General features: G+C 38.3%; 1 protein-coding gene across 6 annotated transcripts in view; it reads left to right on the top strand.

Moving 5' to 3' along the window:
* Positions 1–20,395, top strand: part of SOBP (sine oculis binding protein homolog) — a 195,977-nt gene that overhangs the window by 117,191 nt on the left and 58,391 nt on the right. For 4 of the 6 annotated variants that reach the window (XM_072998195.2, XM_078385269.1, XM_072998214.2 and 1 more), the window contains one exon: positions 920–1,015. The exons of the other annotated variants lie outside the window; for them this stretch is intronic. In XM_072998195.2, coding sequence (XP_072854296.1) covers positions 920–1,015 — 96 coding nt within the window. The remainder of the gene's footprint in view (positions 1–919; positions 1,016–20,395) is intronic. 6 annotated transcript variants of the gene reach the window in all.

The raw sequence follows: 20,395 nt of genomic DNA, 5'->3' as shown, positions 1-20,395 counted from the left end.
CAGGGATTAGATGAGAGGAGAGTGGAACAGAGTGCAAGTGTCATCCAAATGAACGGTGTAATGAGCATGCTGCTGACACTCCTCCTTTCACCTACTTCTCTCGTTGCTTTAACTCTAAACCAGAATATGTTGTAGATTAGAAGGAAAAATGCTGCATGCAAGCAGTATAGTTGCTAATGGATTACATTAATGTCTCCATTTAAACTTCAGCTCCCTTAATTAACAGTGTAGATCAAAATAACCTATAACTTTTTAATGCATCTTCTTAAATTAAATTTTTTTAACATATTTGATTGCCCTTAGTTAATGACCACTTGTTTCAGATCTTTACTTAAAGAATTAGAGGAAAATCCATTTAATAGCATTAATGTATAAATCATGAATATGAAAACCATTTTTAGAGGAATGACCTTGTTTCTTTTTAAAAAACTGAAGCGTATTAGTTGAATATTTTTACAGGCTTTAAGAAAAACTATAACATATATGAATTATAATTTTCAAAATGCAGTAAATAACCAAGAAGCTTCTAATCCTATTCACATTTACCTGGGAGTAAGTACCCACTGAACTTAATGGGACCTGTTTCTAAGTAGTCATCCATAGGATTGCACTATTAAACACTGAAAACAGCTAGCTGAAATGCTTCATTTGGGGGTTTGTCTTTTGGTTGTTTTTAACGCTTACACCAAAATCTATTTGCATGGGTTTTTTTAAAAAAACGAACAAAACAGTAATGGTATAATGAGCACTCAATGTTCTAGTATCTAAAAGGTGTACTGCGTTATTTATGCAAACCTCTTAATATTGTTGTATTTTGAAATTCCCGTTTGTTTTAATGAACTGAGCTGTTATGCGTTAAGCTTATATTTTTCTTCCATTATTTATAAGTCCCTAAATAGGCCATTATATTTCCCTTCAGGCTAGAGATGAAGATGGACATGCTGAAAATTTTCCCCAGCAGCACTATGCTAAGGAAACTCCAAGACTTGCCTTCAAGAATAACTGCGAACTACTTGTAAGAATAACGTACTTACAACAAGTCTAGATTGTTACTTTAGCACAGTGAAAACAGTGTTTGGAAAGCTTTTGTTCATGATTACATAACATTATGACAGTTTAAAATAATAACCTGTGCCATTTGCAAATGCTAACTCTGATATAACTGAACAGTTCTGAGCTCTCAATTTGTTTGCAAATCTTTTGTAGTTTAGTATAAAATTTGACTGGCCCTGTAATTGGATTTCAGTGCAATCCTGGGCATGTTTACTCAGAAGTAAGTTCCTTTTCAGTAGAGCTTACTCCCCAGTGAGTGTGCTTAGTACTGCTGCCATCCATGGTCATGTTAAGTGTCTTGTTGGAAGTCATTACGTGGATCACTAGTAAAGCACATGGGAGAAAGAAAAAAGAAGGGAGTGAAATTATAAAACCACTTCCCTCCCCCAGCTCTCCCTTTTTTACATTTTAATGGTTTGTTTTCAGACAACATTGGGGGAGAAAGAGAGAGAGAGAAAAAAAAAACATCCAGCAGCATTGACACGCAGTACTCCCTTTAGAAATCGTCTGTTTCTCTAGAATATTGAAAATACTGTGAGATATTTTCTCTTGTTCTCTTTGGCTGAGCATGGGCAAAAGCTAGCAAAGCACGGACAAAGAGTATGGAATGTTTACAAGCTATAAGTGAGATTATATCAGCTGTGAACAGATATCTGTTCCAAGGCAGGGTTAATTTGCTGTTCATTTTAGCGTTTTCAGCTAGACAAAATTAACAGCAAATAGAATTCCTGTTATATTTCTGTTCAACAAAGCTTTTGGATCCTAATCATTTTGATTAATATGTAAAATGAGCACTTTAAGTTCTAGCGTTTCCTTTTCTATTTGCTTAATTGAAATAGAAAATGAATTGCTGTTTATTTAAAGGGAGGTTTAAGATCCTGACATGCACGTGGTTACTACTCCCTTTTCATTTTTCTTTCTTCTCTGTAATTTTTAAACAAAATAAGAAATATTTCCTTTTTTTAATCAATGGCATTGCCTGAGAAGATTGAGGAAATTTCTAATTTAAGAGAGTATAGTTTAGAATAAATAAAGAATGGCAGGTGAAAAGCAGGAGAGCATTTGTGAAATGTGTAGGTGCAATTTTGTAAATAATTTGCTATTTCCTCCTTAATCCTTGAGCTATTAGATCATGTTGTTTAAAAATGCAGGACTGTATCACCCCAGCACTAGAAGAATGGAATTAAAAGAAAGTAAATTAATAATAATTGTTATTTATGCAACATATTTCTTAAGGGCTCAAACAAGTTAACTCATGTTATTATAATAATAGGAGACAGGAACATTTGTATTATCTCCATATTACAGGTGGTGGAGAATACTAAATGGTGGCTTACCCAATCCATTGAGTCAATTCATGACTGAATTTTATTCCAAAGACATCTATATTTTTGAGATGCAAACCTAAAAATACTTTATTAGTTTGGGAGGAACACTGGACACAGTGGCACCTAACTTCTGAGTAAATGTGCATGAGATTGCATAGTTAACATATTAGGAGTCATTTCTAGGACTTTTGTATTTCCCCCTTAAATTAGAACTAGTCAGTGCTAGCTTCATTGTGGCCAAAAATAACAGAATCTCAGATAACTACAGTGCAAAAGCAACCTGGTCAAACTCCCATTCCGCAGGAAAAAGCATCTGTATTGCGAATCTTTGTAGACCAGCTTTGATGAATAGTTTTACAGTCACAGTATTTTATGCATTTATTCATTCACGTTTATGTCCCGCTAAGGAAGCCCAAGGCAGCATACATGGCTTTCTTCCCTCACCATTTATTTTTGGGAGATAAATAAATCAAGAGCAAACCTTACAGGATTTAGCTGCTTGATTGGGAGAGAAAGTGTATATTCATACTACATGATGAGCAACCTATGGGTAAAAGCACTATCATTTTTTAATTCACTCCCACTGAGCCATGTACAGTACACCAGCACATTGTGATGCATGACAAGCCATGTTTCCTGGGTTGTTCTAGAGTGCAAATTTGATCAATAGGTTTTCAGTAATGTCAGGCCATATGGAAATTTTGTTTGGAGCCTTTGATACATGATGGTTGTTTTTATATACAAGTAATCACTAATTAATTTATATGTATAATGATGTGTCTCTTGAAGTAAAATAATGACAATGAGTCAAGTATCACAAGAGACAAACATTATCATAACGAGTAGAGGAGCCTAATAGTTTTTTAAAATTGTCAAACATTATTTGTTCTTTCTTTCCCCTTTTGCTTAATTGAGGAAAAAGGAAAAAAAATCAACAGATAAGGAGTGTTTCTATTGTTGCTTCTTCTATAAGTCTTTGGGGATAGATTAGTGTTTCTATTATATATCTCTAGTTATAAATTAGAAACATCTGTATGTATGACTAGTTGCATATTTTAATGTACATTCCACTGAATGCCGTGCTTTGGGGGGATGTGGTAGCCACTTGTAAAGGCAGATTCAGGGGCACCTAGTTAACCCTTCTGATCCCTGACTGAAGAACTGATACTGTATATGGTTGTGGATATCTGGAGATTGCCCAGAACAGTTTGTCTCAATTTACTGTATTTATCTTTGCTGGTTAGAATTGGTTAGATGAATTCTCTTCATCAGCTATCTTTCATCTAATAAATAAATAGTCAAAATGCCAAGGGCCAGCTGGGTAGGCACTAGGGCAGACCTGGGCCAAGTGTGGCCTGAGGGCCACATACGGCCCGTGAGCCGCTCCTGTCCAGCCCGCAGACAGTTTTGAACATCAAAACCATTTATAGTTTTTTGTGTAAAGTTGATCGGTTGCTTATCTTTAACATACCACAAAAAACCTCTTTAGTATTTGTGAAGATTAACAAGTTTAAAATAAAAACAATCATAACATCATTGTTTCGTTTTATTTTTTAAGTAAAGTTGGTTCAGCCCCCGAACACAGTTCAACCTTTTCATGTGCCCCCCCCCTATAGAAATTAATTGCCCACTAGGGCAACTGAAGCTGTGCTGAATCTAAAACTTTTCTAGCCTAGGGATTTTGGAAATATAGACTAACTTCACATGGCCTAACTTTTGTTGGCAATGTGGTTGTGTCCCAGGGCTGGAGGAGGTGTAGATTTTGTGTATATCAGCTCCTCCCACATTTCATCCCTTGTCTAGGTTTTCTTGGGCTCTTCTGCTAGCAGACCTTAGCCAGCAGCATGGTTCTGCCACCATATCACTCTGTTGGCAAATATCTGTGATCACCCAGCAGAAGAAGGTTCTGTGTAATCCTGATTTTCTATGATTGGCACTTCTTTGAATTAGAATTGCCCTGTTACATAGCAGACATTTCCCTTCCAGTGTATACTTCGGATACATGGATGATATATTGAGTTAGAAAAGTGCTAGGGTTGAGGGGGAAAGACAATATTTTCCTCTTTTTTTTTTTGTAATTGTGTATCTTTATCGACAAAAATCTTTTAGGCAAGTGAAGGAGAGAAAATTAAAAAAAAAAAAAACAGAAATAGTTTTGTCTCTCAGGAAAGGCTTAACCAGTCATTAATGGTAGGAGACAGATGGTAATTCTTTATACAGCAGCAGCAGCAAAAAAAGTTTAAGGCTTTAAATGAAGGATAAATTGAAACTTGTTTATTCTTATGAGACTCAGGAAATCCTTGGAGTTCTTTTAGTGTGATGTGGAGTAAATTTTATAATAGCCTGTCAGAGGAAATTGGAAGCTTAGGCTCAAAAGTGCTTTCTTAGCTTTAGGGTGCAGATGCCATTTTCCAGTACGGATTGCTACAGCAAGTACAGTCTCTTTAGTTTGGAAAATGTTTCTGCTCTGAGGGTGCTGCCAGGATGGATCGAGGGGATCAAGCAGTGATGGAAGTTGCTTGCTAGCAAGCTCCCAGAAGAACAAGAGTGCACGGTTAGAATGTTAATATCCTGGGTCACTGGCGTGCATTGAAAAGCCTTAACTCCTAAGCACTTGGACAGATTTCTAAGACAAATAACCTTACTCTGTTGCAAACCATATGCTTCCCTACAATGTTTGTATCTCTGAGCAGAATATATTTTGGCATGTTAGGCATAACTTCACAACTTTTAAACAAAAACAGCTAGATAGCAAATTGAGGAAAGAATAAGCTGCTGTTGAACTTAACATGCATATGGAAGGTCTGTTTATTAGGAAAACCGTGACAATTACAGTTTTGGCTGGTGGAAACAGCCACAAAGAAATTCCACTGTGCAGTTACGAGACTACTTTACAGTATTGATTTCCCACTATAAATCCAAAATGTGTTATGTGCTATAACATTTAATAGACAACATAGGAAACTAGATATTAAACTTGGCGGTTAAGATATGTGAATCAGTGAGGATGCAGAATTTTCCTTGTGAATTACCAGTAAATTCAGTCACTTGGAAAATTAGGTTTCCTGATGGTTAGTATCACATAATATAAATAGGGAACCAGTACATAACACACATATTTTATAGAAAAAATAGGCCAGCTGAGTGGTTAGGCTCATATACTGCATGGATGCAACACTGAGAATTTAGCTTGCTTGCGGTCTCAATCTCTCTCCCTCCTCTTACTCTTTTTCTCACCACCAAATGTTTGGTTGAGATATAAAAAGGTATCACTTATTCCAAATTCAGAAGGAGAAGCTTTTTGGAGGCAGAGTTAAATTATATATTTTAAAGAGGAAGCATAGGTTGAGAGGAAGCATGTGTGTACATACAGTGTGCAAAGATAAGGTCTCTATTTCAGTCTGGCTGAAGGGAAGCAGGCCAATAGGGCTGGAGGAGCCTGTGTAAAACTATGATATACAGGATATGTGCATGTGCTTGGGTGCCGATTCATCTTATTGTCAGGCTATTTATTCATCAGTTGGGTTAATGATCAAATGACTAGCGTATTAAAGCTATGAGAATGTGTGTCAAGAGAGGACAGAACGTGTTGATGATATTACACTCATCCATTTGCTTCTGCAATGGAATACATGCTTGGTTGCTGATAATATGCCCATTCCCTGGCTTTCTTTTGACCCTCTTTCTATACAATTCCTAATAATTGTTTGTGTTGTTGTGCATCTTCACGTTCTCAATTTTCTTTCACCTACCCAGCAGCCCAATTCCATACAAAATCTGTTCATGCCTGTGCACTTACATGTGTGCCTCTGTGTGTGTGTGTGTGTGTGTGTGTGTGCGTGTGCGTGTGCGTGCATGCATGCATGCATGCATGCATGCATGCGCACATGTGCACACACATATGCACACACATTTAAAGAATTAAGTCATTTTTCAGATTACTTTCTGTGGGGGGAAAGAAAAATTTGGAAATAGTTAATTAAAAGTATATTGTTACCTTCAGTTCATTAATTTTATCAGCAATTAATGTGTCTATTCTTTTAAAGTGTTATTTTTCAAGAGTCGTTAAACTAGTGGGAGGTGGTTATTTATAGCAACTTGCCATGATTTTTTTAAAAAAATAACAATTTAATTATTAGCAGTTTTTATTAATAATTAATTTTTATGTTAGCAAATTCATTTACTTTGATGATTTGAAGTTAGCAGAGTAGTCCTGAGGCTAATGGAGGCTCAGGAAAACTATGTCACCTGAATAATCCTCATTAGATTGCATGGTGTTTTCTTTTCTTTCTTATTACTATTTTTGAAGAAAGAGCGTATGGATGAACAGTTGAAGCTTAGGCTGCAGATCAGGGACAGTTAATTGAAGAAAGAGAAGGACTGACCATTGGTTGAAAAGGAGGGAGGACTCACTCTCACTCTTCCTGATGCATTCACACACCTGCTTTCACTGTTGGTGCAAGTGCAATAAGCAGAACCTTTCCCCCTCCAGGACTGCTTCTGAGCACCCACTCTGGTTGCCTAGTGATTTTTGTATAACTGTAGGAAATCAATGGAACTGGCAAGGCTTTCCCTCATCTTGCAAGTCTCCCCAAGGAACACTGGAAGGCCAATCAGTGAATGGGTGGACAGGTAATCTGGAAGGAAAGAGTTAGCACAGCAGAGCTTGCCATGTTCTTGTTTCAAAAGGGCTGGAAGCCACATCTCTGACCATTCCTCAGGACCACCTGAAAAAGCAAAGGCATGTTCTGCCATTGCTCTGGAAGCTTAAAAATGCCGCAAAAATGTAGCTCAGGGCACAGGCCATGGAGGGAAGAGGGATGATGATAACAGGAAGATCAGAGTAATGTAAGAATAGGAGGCAAGTGTTATTTATGTTTTCAGTAATGAATAAATAGTAGACTTAAAATTAAGTCTACTATTACTACTAGAATTACAGACATCTAATATCTATACATTAGCAATTCAAAAGTAAACAGAGGTTTGTGATTTCATATACTTCACTTCACACATTTTAATGACTGAAAATGACAGTGATCAGTTTAAGAGCTGAGTGGGATCAGAGTAATTTTAAAAATAAGAACAGAGCTTTGGTATTGTGAGATCTATTTTTAAAGGACAGTTTGGTGTTGAAATCACAAAAAAAAAATCTTCCCTGTTGCCTTTTTAAAATTAGTAAAGTTATTAAAAATGGACATGTGAGAGCCTCTGGGGTATAGGGGGCAGAGTGTTAGAGACCAAGGGTGGATATCTCTGCTTGAACTTCTCATTTTCATCTATACAGTATCTATGTCTATATCTATATCTATATCTATATCTCAAAAGCACTGTTAGGGTCACCATAATTTGGAAGCATAAGAAGAAAAATGGACATAATGATTGGTATGATAAAAGCATCATGCTGATTGCTATATATTTTGCTAGTCTTGGGTTGCTTGAAATGTACTGTTTTGGTTGAATGCGCAGATATTTCTGGTACATATTGGTGGCTTTATTATCATTAAGTGCTGTCAATCCATAAACAACGTTTAACAACCCTAGTAGGGCTTTCAAGGTAAGTGAGATATTTGCGGAATTGCTTTACTAGTTCCACGTCCCCAGTGAGTTTCCATGGCTGAGCAGAGATTTGAACTTAGACTTCCTGAGCCCTAATCTGTTACTCTGATATGGTAAGGGAAGTTTCTGTTGGGAAATTACTAGAGAGCTGAGAACTGGCCTTTTCAACCCCTTGCTCCCTAAAGTTCCTTCTTCAATAATTTTCCTCCCACACGTTCATTTATGATCTTGTATGCTGGCTAGGACAAACTGCTGAGGGGAAGGGTCCTGAGGGAAACAAAAGGGCAGTAGAGTGAGGAAAGGTTCTGATCTATCCCCTTTCCACTTGAAATCACTCATTCTGCCCTGGAGTATTTGGTGGTCTCCCAATATATATGAAGTGGCCTCCTATTTCTACTCATGACCCTAGTTTGGGTTGGGGGTAGCTCATGGCCTGAATAGGTTGCTTCCCCACTTACAAGCCAGCTATGTTTTGGCATGCTCTTATACAATGAGGTGTGTGTGTGTGTGTGATAGGAGTGAATATTTCCTGTAAAATGAGGTAGAATTCAGTGAAAAGACCCACAAGCTAGCCTCAGGAGATGGATCTGGGACGTGTTAAATTTGTAGTGTGCTGCTCACTTATTTTCTTACTGGGAAGTAAATCCACAGGTGGCCTAAACCAGAGTTAGGACGATTCTATCCAGGAAGGAGAGGCATCAGCATCCCCTCCTGTAGCTGTTTTTTTCTTCTTAAATTTGACCTCCCCAGATTTGGGAAGACTAAACATTTATTTAAATTTATTTATTTAAAATATTTTGACCCCACCTTTCTCCTTAAAAGAAGCCAAGGTGGCCATCCCCAAATGCTATTACTGTCAAGCAAGGGATGGCATGTTAGGTGAGCAGAATCTATGACTGGAATAAAATGACGCCCAGAAGATGAAGATCTATGTCAAAAGATCTGCAACAAAGGCTCTTGATATAATCCTAAACTTGACTAGAAGAGGAGAGGCCACAATAGTCTATATAGGTTCCATCTGGGCATGCTGGGTGTTCAGGAGCAATAGGAGTTGTAGTCAAAACATCTGGAGACCACAAGGGTAGAGAAGGCCTGTGTATGCGCATGTGTTGCTTTGTATCCTCCTATTTCTGATGGTCACACTAAGAGCACTGTTGATTTGGTAATGAGAAATATTTAAATGTATGGGGATACAAATGTTTGTAGTGCTATGGGGCGGTATATAAGTCCAATAAATAAATAAATAAATATGTGGGAAGGTCTCAAAATAGTCAAGAGGGCTGAACATGCTCAGTGCTATTTGTAGTTTTATTATAATAAAACAAACCAGAAAACTGGAAGAAAGGGGAGTAGAATGACATTCTGAACAGGAATACTCCACATGCAAAATTTTGTTGCAAACCCAATGCGCATGAATTGTGTGTGCAATTTTGTACTAGATGGTTTTGTGACTCCCAGTGTGCTGTGGAAAAGAGCTATATGGCAGCCAGCCAATTTCTCAGAGTACCTTCACCCATTAATGCATTCCTATTTGGACTTTCCTAACCAGATTTGAAGCTGGTATAAAGAAAGCACCACTTTAACGTTACCTCGAAAAGGGGAACACCATAGGAGATCAATCCTTTTAGGTTTCCCTTCTAAGCCAAGGGCAGAGAGATTAGGACACTATGATGAAGCTGAATTCCTGCTGAACTTGATTCCAGTATGGTTAATTGTTAAATCCTTGAAGTTGAATTAGATAAAGCATTACGGATATATGTGTGTGTACTTTAAAGTTATATTTTGTTATTCCTGATATTTCTGGAGCTCACAGAAGCCTGTTTTGTGTATAGAAAATAAAGAGTACAAGTACATTATAGATATCACATATAGCAGAGAATGTAATGGTTTTAAGAATTTAAAGCAAGGCCCCACAGGGAAGGCAGTTGAGAAATCTGTGGATGGTTCGCCCTTCCACCTTACTTCCCAAACCCAGTTAATATTGGGAGCTTGCCTGCAGTTCTGTCTAGTCCAGTAGTTCCCAATGATGGGTAACCCAGGTGGTCTTGGACTGTAATTCTGAGAAGCCTTCATCACCAGCTGTGCTGCCCAGTGTTTCTGGGAGTTTAAGTCCAAGAGCACCTGGGTTACCCATCATTGGGAACTACTGCTCTAGTCCATGGGTGATACTGCTTAATGTCAGGCTGATCAGTGGCGAAAGGTCTATATCTCCTATCACATTACAAAACAGCATGGTAATCTCATTTATGTCAGCAAAATGTAACTGGTTGACAGAGAGGTTAATCTAAATAGATCCACAATGCTTCTTGACATAATTCTAGAAGGCAAGGATAGCCGTAGTCCGCATGGATGCTAAGTTTTTGATCAGCTCTGAATTTCAGTACCTAGTATAAGGAAACTCAGACAAGATTTGTGTCATATACTCATCATTCATTGGAATTAAACAGTGGTGCTCTTGACAAACTTTATTGGGAGCAAATCAGGTTTTATGGTCTCCATGTTAGTCATGGGGGTCTCTCAGTTAATGCCTGGCCCAACACATGTAACAGGGCACATAACTAGATGTTATTTTCTGTACACAGGGATAATTGCAAACCATAATGAAGCCAGAAATGAGTCTGTGATACAGTAAGAATATTATCATTTAGACCTTCAGGCTGGTGTAACGTATGAAGATGGAAGACCAGACTTAATTATCCATCCTTGTACATAGACAGAACTTAAATCCCCCCTTGAGATCTTTTGGAGATTTCCTTTAGGTTAGACAAGGGGTCCACCTGAGGCCCAGGTCTCTGCTTGGACTCAGAAGATGATTTGGGCTTTTAATAGAAACTCTCCAAAATGCCTATAGCCCATGGTACAAGTATGGGAGCTCCCTGGTATTCTGGCAGTGAGCCGTGTACTATGAAGCAGGAAAGTTGATTATTACAATGCAAATACTGGAATATGCATAATGAATACAACCAAATACAGTTATGAACCCACATTTGATCATTTTGGATCATGCAAGGATTAGCCCAAATGGGAGATAGTAATTTAGCAATCTGATCTTTCGCTGAAAGGAGTATAAGGAAGTGGGCCAGAATGCAGAATATCAGAATTGAGCCGGGTAACATTTGTGGGTCTGAGGCTTGCACAGAACCAAATGAAATGTGCCTTAATACTGACTTAGATGTTGTGAGGATTGGTATTTGAAGGTGCTGTATGGTGCAGGAGGGCCCTGCCAGGTATTTAAAACATGAATAGCTTCTTCTGGAGGCTTCCAGGAGCTGCAATTCAGCCTTTTTTGTGAGGTAGAACGAGGACGCCCCCCCCCCCAAAAAACACCCCAGCCTTAGTGGGCCACATGTAAGCTCAGGCCTACAATTCAAATGTTGCTCCAGTTAATTAACCAAACAATTCATAAACATTTGTGCTCTAACAAAGCAGAAACTATCTTAAAAAGCAGGATGGAATCAAGTGGCACCATGATACATATTTCTATATACTTGATGGTGGGCACATAGATATGATCCCATATGATCCTTATTAAAAACAGGGATCCACAGGCGAATATACTTTCCCACTTAATCTTGCACTACAAATTAAAATACCTGTCTGTACCCTCTAAAAATAAGCCCTTCATCCTGCCTGACAGTTAAAAGTATGCCCATACACTTAGGGTTAACTATCCAGCATAGATTTATGCATGCCGGAACACACTGACATCAACTGCACTTAACTTTCCATAGGATTGTAACCAATTACTGCTTTCACGAAAGTCTTTTTTCCCCAAACCGTGACATTTTGGATTATTTTATTTCTGTATGAAAAGAAGGAAGCCTTGCACATTTTATGTTCTACTAATTGCTTTAAAATTTAATGAATACCGGTTTTAATTTAATTGCCTTTCAGTATTTCATTTAAGTTATTAAAAAGAATCAAGGACACATAATGAACAATAGAAGTTATGGCCCAACATTTGCCTATATTCTCTCTTCAATTAATCAATTATACTCCAGTGGTATGTAATTACACATTAAGAAGTTATCAGATATCTCAGTTATGCCTGTCTCAGGGGGCTCATAAATATACTAATATAACACACCTGTAAAGACCTGTTCATAGATTTGCAAATTGTTTCCATTTCCCCCCTCTCTTCCCCCCCCCTCTTGCTCTAAATGGAGATGAGAGCAGTGACCGTTACCTTCAAATCTCCTGTAATAGTTAATGAGGGAGACAAAGAGGTCCTCATCCAGCAGTCGCAATAAATCTACTCTCCCCCCTCCCTTTTTTCCTTTGGTACCAAGTATTAAAAGAGAACCAGGTCTAAATGCAACTGTATCTGTGCTTCTGAAAAGCAGCCTTGTGTGTCCGAAGGGAGCCAAGGGCAGTCTCTAAACTGAGCATACATGCTCTTTTGGCTCTTCTTCTCTGTCTCCAAATGAGAGAAACAGACAAGCAGGAAAACCTTGTCAAATCACATCCAGACACTATTTGCTTGGCTTGGTTCAAATCAAATCAAACTCTGGAACTGATCCCTATGCAATGGCTCTGAGTGTTTGCATAGCAACTAAGCTGTGTTTTGTTGACGCATTTTTTAAAAAAAAGCACTGGAAAGAACAAAATTTACTATGTAAAGACACAAAGGCTTTGCTTGTAGTCAAGAATATGTTCATCGGTGCTTTCTTATTAATGCATAAAAAATGAAACCAAGAAGAAATCCTTAATCCACATTATGAACTCTGACAAATTTTCAATGGGTGATTCAGAGAAATAAGATAGAAATGGCACTGTTTAGCTGGCTTTTTTTATTGCTGCAAGGGATAACCACAGGAAGGCATCTGTCAATATTTTCAGAATTCTCTCCCCCCGCAATATTCAAAGTTATTTTGATGTACCAAAATACCTTCCAGAAAAGGGGGGGGGGGAGCTGCTGCTGCTGCTCCTGCTCCTCTTCCTCTTCAGATTTACTTGGTCAGGTCCATAACCAATTGTAACAAGTCCCCCTCTCTGGATAAATTACTTATTCAAGTGCCTGCAGATAAAAGCAGTTTCCTTCAGGGGGAAAAGTGGACATATTGGCATAATATTTCTGAGATGGTTACATTTATTCTCATGGTTTTGGCCTCAGCCATAAAAGACAGAAGGCCATCAATAACACAGCCCCTGCATCTTTTACAGCATGGCTGAAGAATGAATGTTGGAAGGGTAATTGTTCCTCAGCCCAGACATTCAGTGACTTAACAGATTGTAGACGCATGTCAATACTGTATGTTGAATTGCTGCCCCTGGGACCGCACCAGACCATCGTGCCTACACCCAGAAGGAGCCAAAGACCATCTGCCGGCCATTAAGAGCCTCGTGGCGCAGTGGTTAAAACGCTGTACTGCAGCTAAAACTGTGCTCACGACCTGGGGTTCAAATCCCAGGTAGCCGGCTCAAGGTTGACTCAGCCTTCCATCCTTCCGAGGTCGGTAAAATGAGTACCCAGCTTGCTGGGGGGGCAATGTGTAGCCTTTATAATTAAAATTGTAAACCGCCCGGAGAGTGCTTGTAGCGCTATGGGGCAGTATATAAATCCAATAAATAAATAAAAAATAAAAATAAATTATATCCTTACAGGTTTGGCAGGTCAGGCAAACAGATTTGGAAGTGAGACCAGGTTAGGACTACACTGAGAATTTGAAGGAGGGGTGCTCATTTCTGTGCATGTTTTGAGTGTCCTTGGGGGTGTGCTATGTGGACCTGTACTGATGAGCGTAATTATGCATTTTACCACTACGCCACTGCTTTTAAAGTATCAGAATGCTTATTCTGGCCTAAGGCTGGAATTAATTATAAAAAAAGTACTCAAGTTCAGAAGATAAGCTTGAATTTTAGAGATGGGTTCATGCCCTTGATTAATAATGAAAACTCATGGTAGTGCTGGACAGATTAATATCTCTAAGCCTCAATTCTCATTTGTAAGTGGACATAATAAACGTCAAAGGAATCTTGTATGAATGGAGTGAGAACGTGCTAGAAAAATTCCTATAACCAGCAAAATGCCTACAAAATGGAGATAAAACATATGGAAGCATGGCTTTAGAAATCAGTTTTAGGTGTGTATTACTAGCATTATTTCTGGGGAAAAGGGAGCAGTATAGACTTGTAATATGGGCTTCCTGTCTATACACATGATTCCATCCCATCCGTAGTCCCATCAGATGTTTCTATTTTAATTCCAAAACTATATCTTCTATGTTTTTGAAATGCCATCATCTTCTCCAAAACTACATTTGAAATAAATTCATTGCTCTCCTGCCAGCTTTCTTCATTATCCAGTTTTCACATCTGTGTATTGTACTCAGGAATACCATAGAACCAGTGATCTTGGTCTTGGTTTCCAACAACATGTCCTTACACTAAAAAATGTATTCTAGTTCCTTCAAGTCTCATTCTTTTCCTGATTATGGTTGCAGTCTTCCTAAGTACTTTTCCAGCAATGAAGTATCCAGAATGCTGCTTGTGCATCTTTAGCACCACTTTCTGGTTCATGTCTGCTTCTGATTTATGATGACCCTCCCAGTATTTTTTTTTACATATAAAATACTATACTCTACTGGTTTACTAGTTCTGAAATCTGTGCAATAAATCTTACCTTAAGAAAGATTGTGGCAGGTCAAATGACTCCTTTTCTGGTTTCCTTACTTTTGTCATATGTGGAAACCTCTGGTCTACAAGAACAAGAAGTGTGTGTGTGTGTGGGGGGAGAGAACTTGTCCAGAGCCACAGTATTAATAAGGTGGCTGATACACTGAATGTGAACAGGTGAAGCCTTTCCAAATACTACTACTGTAATTCTATGTCAGAGAAGTCTCAATACTGTATGTTGAATTGCTGCCTGGTACCCAGCTCCTAAAAGGCTCAAGCAATCTGCCAACCATGAAATGTGCTAAGAACTTATGTTTTACCCTCTTGTTTGGGCTGGAGAACAGTTATTGTTTACAATTGCTCCTAAACTGGCAATTTTATACTTAGTGGAGGACTAAGAATAGTAGATGGGTGGGGAAAACAGATGCAAAGATTAAATTGTTAAAAGTACTGTATTCAGTGTGTTTTAACATCATGTATTCTGGTTATTTATTTATATATCACAGTGACAATAGCAATGTTAGCAACCTAGGTTAAACAGTCCCTTCCTCTTCATTTTTTGGAACTACAAAGAATTGCAGCCTTTGATATTAACATACTGATTGAACAAGGTGGCCGGTGACTGTGTTTGTGGGGAGCAGTAAATCTCCTTCAAGCTTTAGTCTGAATTTAGCAGGAGCTATTCAAAGTGCTGAACTCTGCCTCCCAAATAAGGTTACTACCTGGGATACCTCCTGTAAAACTCAAGCTTAAAACCTACAGTGGCTTTACCATTTCTATGAACCCAAACTCACCAGCTGCCCCTCCTATTAAGAATTATACTAGCAGCAATTCCTCATCTATTGAGTGGAAATGGAACACATTAGACTTTACACCAATGGATATAGTAAAGATGTGAGGAGAGAAAGTATACTAGCTTGTCCCTTCCTTATGCATTTCTATCTTTGTGAAACCCTCTTCCATTGGTGAGGGACTCTGTGCCATTTTAAACTCTGCTTTTCTGGAGTGACTTAAAATCATGTGGGGAATTTCACAGATGAAGGATGCTGCCCTCTTTGGAAAGTTACCCTTTTTGAGTGGGACTTTACGGGTCAATATATTGGTTGAAAATTGTTGCAGTTGCAAATGTTTTGATAGTCACATGTTTATTTCTTTGGTGTACATTGGAATAACACACACACACACACACAAACCAGATAAGAAAAGTCAAGTCTGATACAATCCCACACAGAAACCCAAAAAAGGCACTGGCCAAAATTATTGGCACCTTTAACGTAATATTTGGTAGCACCCCTTTTGGAAAAAAATAACTGAAATCAATCGCTTCCTGTAACCATGAATTTCTTACACCTCTCTACAGGAATTCTGGACCACTCTTCTTTTGCAAACTGCTTCAGGGCCTTCAGATTTGAGTGATGGCTTCTCCCAACTGCTGTTTGGAGATCTCTCCACAGGTGTTCTATGGGATTCAGATCTGGACTCATTGCTGGCCATTTCAGAACTGTCCATCACTTTGTTTGTAACCATTTCTGAGTCCTTTTTGAAGTGTGCTTCGGGTCATTGTCCTGCTGGAAGACCCATGACATCTGGTGGAGATGCAGCTTTCTGACACCGGCCACAATGTTGCACCCCAAAATTCTTTGGTAATAATAAGATTTCATGATACCGTTCACACAGTCAAGGCATCCTGTGCCAGAAGCAGCAAAGCAACCCCAAAACATCTTTGAACCTCCACCATGTTTGACTGTAGAAACTGTGTTATCTTCCTTGAATGCCTCATTTCTTTTTCTGTAAACAGTGCCATGATGTCCTTGACCAAAAAGCTCTACTTTTGTCTCATCTGACCACAGTATGTTCTCCCAGAAGGATTGTGGTTTTGTCACAGAAGTTTTGGCATACTCCAGTCTTGCTTTTTTATGCCTTTGTGTCAGCACTGGTGTTCTCCTGGGTCTCCTTCCATAGCGTCCCTTTTCATTCAGATGGTGACAATTTTACACAATTTTATACTGCAAGCTGACACTGTTGTACCCTGTGTCAGCAGATCAGCTTGAATTTGTTTGGAAGTTAATCTGGGTTCTGTATCCACTATTCAAACAACCCTTTGTTGTAATTTTTCAGTAATTTTGCTGTTCCGTCCATGTCTAAGGAGGTTAGCTACAATGCCATGGGCTGTAAAACTTTTGATGATATTGCGCACAATGGACACAGGAACATTAAGATCTCTGGAAATGGACTTGTAGCCTTGAGAGTGTCGATGTTTTTCCACATTTTTTCTCTCAAATCCACAGACAACTCTTTACACTTCATTCTTTACTCCATGCTCAGTGTCACACACAACATAAATGTTTAGTCAACTTTTCTCCATCTTAACTGGTTGCAAGGGTGATTACTATATTGCCCACACCTCTTACTTGTGACAGGTATGTCTAAATACAAATTAAACATGCTTGAAAAGCAATGATTTCTTACAATTTAGACAGGGTGCCAATAATTTTGGCCAGTGCATTTTTGGATTTATGTGTGGGACTGTGTCAGATTTGACTTCTCTTTTCTCTTTTTTTGTGTTGTTCCAACTCAAACCAAAGAAATGAAAATGTGAGTATAAACACATTTGCAGCTGCAACAATTTTCTGAGAGAAGGGTTGCATTTTCTGACAGAATTGCAAGAGTGCCAATATTTTTGGCCATAACTGTATGTAGCCCTGACTTTACACTTTTTCTTCACAACAACTCTATATGTTGGTCAGACTGAGAGAGAATGATTGAGAACATGTGTGTGCTTCTGCTCCTCTCACTATATTCCAGGAGTGTAGACAGATAACAAACCCCTCACTGCCACTGTCAAGCACCCTATCTAATACAACTGTCAAGCTGGAGATCCAGCTGGCTTTTCAGAAGACACTTAAAACTCTTTCTCAAAGAGTGCCTGGCCCTTTAAGGGCAAAGAGACCCAGAAGCTGCAATCTCTCTTATTGTCCCCATTCAGTCAATGATCCATTCAGTTAATGATGTATTAGTAGAAGTAAGGGTCACGGAATACTTAATACTCATGTATTTCTGTGTTTCCTTACTCTATTTCACTTTATTTCACTCTATCCTTTTCTCTCTCTTTTTGCCTCTTTGTAGCCCCCCCGTCTCCTTGTAATCTCTCTTTCTTTTTTTCTTTTTCTTTGTTTCATCATTCTCTTTGTATTATGCCCTCCCTCCTTCCCTTCATCCCCAAACTATGTCTGCTTTGTGTGTGTTCCTGTGGTAAGGCTGATATCCTAACCTACCATCTTGCCCAAAAGTGAAGTCCCATTCACTTCAGTGGGATGTGTTGATTTCTTGAAATACTGGCAAGATTTGTGAACAAAAGCTATGGAATATGTTGCAAACATGCACAGCATTATGAAAAATCTATCTATCTATCTATCTATCTATCTATCTATCTATCTATCTATCTATCTATCTATCTATCTATCTATCTATCTATCTATCTATCTATCTATCTATCTATCTATCTATCTATCTATCTATCTATCTATCTATCTATCTATCTATCTATCTATCTATCTATCTATCTATCTATCTATCTATCTATTTATTAGATTTATATACCACCCATTTAGAACCTGTCTACTCTGGGCAGTTTGCATATAATATAAAAATAAATTAAGATAAAATCCAGATTAGTCCAAAATGGGAAAGGAAAAAAGAAGAAAAAGAAGGAGAGAAAAGAAAAGAAAAGCAGAGATAGGCTAGGTAATGGCTATAGGGAAGGCTGTATATGGTGGACTGTATAGCCATATCTTCAAGTTAGTCTTGAAAGCCCTCAGCGAGAGAGCCAGGCAGATCTCTACAGGTAAGTTGTTCCATGGGTGAGGGGCCACTCCTGAGAAGGCCCTGTTTCTAACTTTTTTCCACCAGGCCTCTCTTGACGTTAGGCCCCTCAGCTGCCCAGCCTGACTGGCGTGGGTGATACAGGTAGAACTGGGTGGAAGAAGGTGCTTTGCCAGGTATTGAGGCCCTAAACCGTTAAGGGCTATGTAAAAAAAGCATTTTCAAGGTCCTGTATTTTTTTTTCAATAACAGGGCAGATCAAATTCAAATAAAGAAAAGCTTTAGCAGGAATTGTCTCCTGTAAACTGCATGAACAAAGAAAGGGGAGTAGGAATGTTTTTTTAAAAAAAACACAAAATCAATCTTTAAAAGTACTTATCCAATTTCCTCCAGATTTAGCACAGAAGAAGCCCATACTGTCCACAGCTAGTTTGCCAAATATGGCCCAAATATGAATAGGAACCCATTCAAAAGTTATAATGTTTTATTTGGACCACCCTCTTTTATCAGAAACATGGAAACATAACACCTATGCATGCATTAATTTCTTTAAGGGCACCACTAAATATGAAAATGAATGAATGAATGAATGAATGAATGAATGAATGAATGAATGAATGAATAAGCCATGTGATCAATATAGAGAAATGGAATTGTGTTGGGTAGTGACTTTATTAGATCACCACAACATTAGAAACAAAGTGAGGTTTCAGGACTCCAGAACTCTTTTTGAGATATAGATATAGATACAATTCAGGTGGACATCCAAAAAAGGCCTTTCAAAGTCGCTTTAACAACCTCCTTGAAAAACAAGTTAAGCAGCCATGACATAAAAGGACTGCCAGTTTTACCTCAGCAAATGGTTAAAGGCTGAAAAGCAGTGGATCTGCAGAAACAGTCAGTTACTGAAATGAGAGATGTACTATGAAGCTTTTTAAGAATCCATGGTGTATAAGTGTGGTTTTTTTAAAAAAAAAACATATTCGTTAATAAACTAGAGAAATGAATCACACAGTTGCAAATTTTGCTGACAGTATCAGAGACTGAAAATGTATGCTTGCTTAGTGGCTGAGAGAGTTGTGTGAAAGGACTCCAACAACTGTACAAAGGCAGAATCTGTCCTTTTGCATTGGCATCAGGAATCAGTTTCCAAGACATGTACAAGAGAACTTGCCTTTAGACTTGCAGCATACGTTCACTGCCCCTTTTTTCTTTGGCATAAGCACAGTTGCTTTTCAGATAAATAAATAGATTTACAAATATTTTGAAACTATTATTTTGTCATGTTAGTGCATAATGACATACAGTGAAGAAGTGAGTGTAAAGCTCCATTTCCCGTCCATTCTCCCTCTGCTGACAATACCAATTCCCTGGCAAAGATCAGTTTTCTGAATTTTACAGATATGACCTATAGGATGCAAGGTATTTCATTCTACAGCAGCCATTCATTACTAGTCAAATTACTTGCTGTAGGTTATCACTGTGTGGGCCTTAAGCCCAATATTGTACAAGGATTTTCTGCTATCGTTAATAAACATAATTCTCCAGATAGGTCAAAAGAACAATAGACTGCCAGTGTCCAATGTCTGTCACCCACCATGACAACGTATGCTTATTTAATGTTAACAACTGCGTTTTATTTTCTAGAAGAAACACTTCACCATGTGCTTATCTTTTTCAGTGTCTACCAATTTCAGGCTACCAAATTCAAAAGTACTTGCGGTTTACAAAATTGTTTATTCACAGGGTTTTTTTTAAAAAAATATATATTTCTGTTTTATATGGTTTTAATTGAACATTTAAGATAAATTTTAAAAAATAGAGGGGGTCATGTTATGGGGTGATGTTTTTCATCATTAAAGGAAAGCAAAATAAAACAAAACAAAAAACTTCTGGGGGAAGGATCAGTGAGTAGTATATTTTTTTCTTTTCAGCAGTTGTTCTAGTGATTTCCAAACAGGGCTGAGCAGAGAAGATCAAGCATTTAGGTCAAGCAGCCCTATGCTGCACTGCCAAAAGGG

This window comes from Pogona vitticeps, chromosome 1, assembly GCF_051106095.1.
Source record: "Pogona vitticeps strain Pit_001003342236 chromosome 1, PviZW2.1, whole genome shotgun sequence".
Lineage (NCBI taxonomy): Eukaryota > Metazoa > Chordata > Lepidosauria > Squamata > Agamidae > Pogona > Pogona vitticeps.
This window is presented reverse-complemented; position numbering and strand designations above follow the sequence as displayed.